The 4,877-nt window shown below is 56.1% G+C and overlaps 2 protein-coding genes across 3 annotated transcripts in view; one reads left to right on the top strand and one right to left on the bottom strand.

The window, feature by feature from the left end:
- Nucleotides 1-2,466, top strand: part of RAB5C (RAB5C, member RAS oncogene family) — a 3,450-nt gene extending 984 nt beyond the window's left edge. The window contains exons 2-5 of one of the 2 annotated variants that reach the window (XM_008938845.1): nucleotides 53-204; nucleotides 478-600; nucleotides 1,307-1,400; nucleotides 1,773-2,466. In XM_008938845.1, coding sequence (XP_008937093.1) covers nucleotides 53-204; nucleotides 478-600; nucleotides 1,307-1,400; nucleotides 1,773-1,888 — 485 coding nt within the window. In that variant the 3' untranslated portion in view covers nucleotides 1,889-2,466. The remainder of the gene's footprint in view (nucleotides 1-52; nucleotides 205-477; nucleotides 601-1,306; nucleotides 1,401-1,772) is intronic. The other variant, XM_008938846.1, reaches the window with a different exon arrangement.
- Nucleotides 2,467-4,302: 1,836 nt separating this feature from the next.
- LOC103771546 (heat shock protein 30C-like) overlaps nucleotides 4,303-4,877 on the bottom strand; it is a gene marked incomplete at its 5' end in the record, with an annotated part of 1,022 nt that continues 447 nt past the window's right edge. The window contains one exon of the mRNA XM_008938847.1: nucleotides 4,303-4,354. Within this exon, the coding sequence (XP_008937095.1) occupies nucleotides 4,303-4,354 (52 nt within the window). The remainder of the gene's footprint in view (nucleotides 4,355-4,877) is intronic.

The raw sequence follows: 4,877 nt of genomic DNA, 5'->3' as shown, positions 1-4,877 counted from the left end.
TCCCTTCCCCTCACCCCCTTCCCTTCCCCTCACCCCTTCCCTTCCCTTCCAGCCGCCTTCCTCACGCAGACGGTGTGCCTGGATGACACGACGGTGAAGTTCGAGATCTGGGACACGGCGGGGCAGGAGCGGTACCACAGCCTGGCTCCCATGTACTACCGCGGGGCACAGGCGGCCATCGTCGTCTACGACATCACCAACACAGTGAGTGCTGGGGCTGCCCGTGCCCACGGCCCCTGCTGCCCCCTGCCACGGGGGTGCCCCAGCTCAGAGGCCCCCGTGGGTGCTGGGTTCTCACACGCCACAGCGGCCTCTCCCTCTGCTCTGGCCGGGGCCGTGGGAGCGGGTGGAGGATCCTGCTGCAAAGTGCTGTAGAGGCAGAACGCTCCTTACAGGAAAGACTCCTGCTAATCATATCTTCACTGCAGGGCAGTGGGAGGCTGCCCTTCCTGACTGCTGCCTCCTGTTTGCTTCCAGGACACGTTTGTACGAGCCAAGAACTGGGTGAAAGAGTTGCAGAGGCAGGCTAGCCCAAATATTGTAATTGCACTAGCAGGAAACAAGGCAGACCTTGCTACCAAGAGAGCTGTGGACTTCCAGGTGAGTGGGAACTGGATCAGCTCTTCCCTGAGTCTGTCAGGAAAGCAGCTTTTACTGAACTGGGGGAGATGGTGCCTGTGTGCAGAATGCTTTGAGGGAGAGTGAAGTCAGGATTTATGCTGCTGAGGACCCTGGTTGCCACTCAGAGGGAGCTGTAGCCTTCCCCTGTGCTCCTTTCCTGGCACTTGTAGCTCTTGGTGGCAACAGTTATGGACAGTGGAGAATAAGGCCTCCAGTGCACCAGCTGTTGTCTTTGGTCTCTTTTGGTGCCTTACTCACCTGCAGCTGTCTGCAGCAGAGGATGAAAAAGTGTCTTTAAGATACAAGACCTGTGAATATTCACTCTGCTCTCTGCCCTTGCTTTGTCTAAGGCACACTTCAGGGAGAAGCTCTTACCTCAGACCTATGCCCAGGGTTGCTCTGGTGTGTTGTCAGCATGTGTCTCTCAGCAGCTAACCAAAGTACAGGGAGTTGTGCTGCTGGGGACGTGCTGTGCCTGCCCTTGGCTCCCAAACAGTCCGTGCTGCTGCGGGACAGCGGCCGTGCTGTGCTGTCAGTCTGTCCCCACGCTGGCCTGGCAGGGGCTGGGGGATGTCTGGGCTGGGACAGTTTCTTCAGTGTTTGCTTTGTCAGCAAGTGGAGCGTGTGAAGCTGGCTTGGGCCTCTTGGCAGGATGACTTCACCACTCCAGTGTGATTGTTTGCAGGATGCACAGAAGTATGCAGAGGACAACAGCTTGCTGTTCATGGAGACGTCGGCAAAGACAGCGATGAATGTGAACGAAATCTTCATGGCAATAGGTAATGGATGAGCAGCTCTGAGCACCAGTGGTGCTGCCTGCTGGAAACCATGGGAGTTCCTGTGCCAGCCAGGGTCTGGGGGCTCTTACTGGAGCGGGTGACCAGGTTTATATGTCCATAAACAGTCGTTCCTGGAGTGCTTGGAACCTTTGCCTTGCAAAGTCTGTTTGCTCTCCCTTTATCTGGGGAGGTGAGGGGTTGATGAGGCCTTCCCTGGGAGTGGGTGTGCTGGCTGCTGCTGGCTGTGTCCTGTCCCAGACTCCTGAGGAGGGGAGGGTTGGGCCAGGGCTGGGCTGAGCCTGGCCTGCGCTCTGCCCGGGGGAGCAGCGTGGCCTCTGCAGAGCCGCTGAGCAACGTCTCCTTCCTTTCTAGCCAAGAAACTGCCAAAAAACGAACCCCAGAACGCTCCGGGTGGCCCGGGCAGGAATCGGGTGGTGGACCTTCAGGAGAGCAGTCAGCCGAGCAGGAGCCAGTGCTGCAGCAACTGAGGAGCCCGAGCCTCGGGGCCGTGACTGGAACCCACGCTAACAACCGCACTTACCCTAGAGCGGCCGCCGCCCGCGCCCGCTGAGATTGCTCCATCCCCTTCTGATCATAGGCTGGAGGGAGTTCTTCCACCTGCACCTTTCTGTACAAATACTAATTCAATTCTAAGTCTTAAGTCACTTTTTTAATATATGAACTTCTGCTCTTCCCTCTCCTGGTGGTGGTGGATGCGTGACCTGGCGTCTGCCCGGGCGGCTCCCCCTGCCCTGGGCGAGCAGGCGGCACCCAGGTCCCACTGGGCTGTAGTTCACTCCTGGAAGCAAAGGGATATCGAGGTGTAGTCAACCTGGTTAAAACAACCCGTGGGTAACAGCTGAGGCTGACCCTGTACGGTATGCCCAGAACCACTAAACTGTAGCATTAGTCACAAACTCTGGCTCTTCAGCCACTTATTGACCAAATCAATTATGAGTATTCTGGGGTGGGGCAGAGGGAAGCAAAACTGGTTTCTTCTGTATTTTGTATTGTACGTTTCTTCATGTAACCAATCAGTATCTTGTCAATATAGTACATACAACGAGCTGCCTGTTGTCTTTATTTGTGTTGGACTCTAGCATGCCAGCTCTTTTTTTATCTCTCTCTCCGGTTCTGTCGTAATGCACTAATCCTGTTGCAACTTTTGCAAAAAATCTTGTATAGAAAATTGTCCTTTTTTTTGATGGTTGTGATGCCACTGATGTTGTTAACCCTGCTCTGGTGTGAATACCCACGGTGTCCCGCTGTTCGGCGGTGGGGTGGGGAGGCCTCGGGTGAGGGGGTGTGGTGCACAGCCTGTAACTCCACGAGTGTGAAGGGAGGTGTTAAAGCCACTCCTGTTTCCAGACTAACTGATGTGGGCTGCTGCCTAGTGCCTAACGCAGTGTCTTACACGTGCTGGTGTTCAAGGGACTGTCAACCTGGTCTTCATCACAAACTTCAGTTGTGTGTGATTAAAAAACAAATTTTTATAAACCTATCCTAATCAACCATGTTCATGTTTCTTAATCAGCTCAGACCAGAGGGGGAGTGGACTGGAATGTGACAGTTGTGCTGCTTGTGGTGGGTACAGCACCCGGCTCTTCCACAGGGATGTGTCTGCCCTTCCCTGGGCAGGGAGGGACACGGTGCTTGCTCTCAGACCCCTGGGGGGTCCTGGCTGTGGCAGCTGCCCCCCGAGGGCCAGCAGCTCCTCAGGGCCATGCTGTGGGTTTGCTGAGCAGCTTGTGGTGTGCTGTGCAGCTGGAGGCAAACTAGGAATTATTGATCTCCTGGTGCTTCCAGAGAGCCGTCCTACAGTGTAAGGTGGGAAGGGGGGCAGGTGTGCAGAGGAGGCAGCTGGGCAGGCCTGGCAATGCCCTGTGAGTATCAGTGAACCGAGTGGCTCAGGCCCTGGAGCACAGGGAAGATGTTGCTCTGCTGCTGCTACACAGACCTCCGTGTTCCTGGCACCCATGGGTGAGACCTGGAGCCAACGTGGGAAGTGGAGCACTCTGCTACCAACACGTGCTGTGGGACCAGCATCCCTGGGAGAACTTGAAGAGGGTGGTGTGCTGGTGGCTGAACCTGCTGCCTCCCACGGCTGCTGCTGGAGCTCAGCTCCAGTCACTAGTGAGACATCCCTGGGCTGGGGCAGCCCTTGGCAGTGTTGGTGCTCTCAGTGCTCTGCTGGGTACCTGTGAATGAACTTGTCTGTGTGAACAGCCTTGGCTCCTGTGGGCTTCATCCTTCACCTCAGGTCAGGGTGCCTTTCATTCACACTGGACTTCTTTAAAATCCTGGAAGCAGGACAGGTCTGGAACAACTCAATGACTGAGTTCCTGATGTCTGAGCTACTGCCTGTGGGGTGTGGGTTCCTGTGGCCTCAAATGGGCTTTGCTCCCCTGGGGCTGTGGGAGCTGGGTTCTATTGCTGGAGGAGCTCAGGACATCTGAGACCTCATTGCTTCTAGCATGGTTTGGGCTGGTGCTGCTGGTTTCCCCAGGCAGCAAGAGATGGACCTGTTAGAGATCTGAACACTCCTGTGAACACGCTGTGAGGTGGTGTTGCCATCTGCTGGCTTCTTCTGCTTGGTTCCTGGTGGACAGGCTCTCGTTTCTGGCTCCTTCCAGGCTCTCTCTGTGTGGAGGAACCTGTGGTGCCCTACGAGGTGTCTTGCTGCTGCCTGAGCATGTGCTGCTGGGCTCTAAGGGACGTGGTGCCAGGGCTGGGACCTGCTGCTGGAGCCATGTGGAGCAGAGTGGAGCCTCCTTGCAGCTGCCACAGGGAAGGGCTGTCTGAGCGTGGAGCTGTGTTGGCACACAGCTGTGCCAGCCTGGGTACCTGCTGCCTGCCTGGGCACGCGTGCTTGTGGTGGTTACACAGCGTTTAGTGATGGGCTTCACCCTCCCTGCTGCTGGCATTGCTGAGGGGCCTCCAGCAGCCCCTCTAAACTGCATGAGGGGAAAAGTGGGGTTACAATAGGGCACCCTACACCCAGCCAGGCCATCCAGTGTGGTTATTTTCCCATTCAGTGGCACTGGGCAGGGGACTGAGGGGCTGGTGTAGATGCAGCCAGTCGCATGAGGAGGGAGCAAAGGCAGCCTGGCTGCTCCCAGGGAGAGGTGCCTCTGCTCTAGGACTGGTGAGTGGCACTGCTCTTCCCTGCTTGGGACCTTCCTGCCCACCCCCACCCTGAGCAGCACCCTGCTCTCAGATCCCTCCCCTCCCTCTAAGTCTGCTGTCAGCCCCATTTTGTGCTGCCCTGGGGCACCAAGAGAGGTTCTCCTCTGTGTATCCAGCTTCTCTGGCATCAAGAGCCAAGACCAAGGCGCAGCCTCCTCATCAATTAACACCAAGAGAGCACAAGCAGGTTCTATGCAAAAGTATTTTTTATTGGATACAAAAACATTCCAGTATAGTGAAAAAAAAATGACATCATTGCTGATGCAGCTTTTCTGGGGCGAAACCACCAAC

Source organism: Merops nubicus, unplaced genomic scaffold (genome assembly GCF_000691845.1).
Source record: "Merops nubicus isolate BGI_N331 unplaced genomic scaffold, ASM69184v1 scaffold25434, whole genome shotgun sequence".
Taxonomy (NCBI): domain Eukaryota; kingdom Metazoa; phylum Chordata; class Aves; order Coraciiformes; family Meropidae; genus Merops; species Merops nubicus.
Note: the sequence above shows the minus strand (reverse complement) of the source record. Positions and strands in the feature narration are given on the sequence as shown.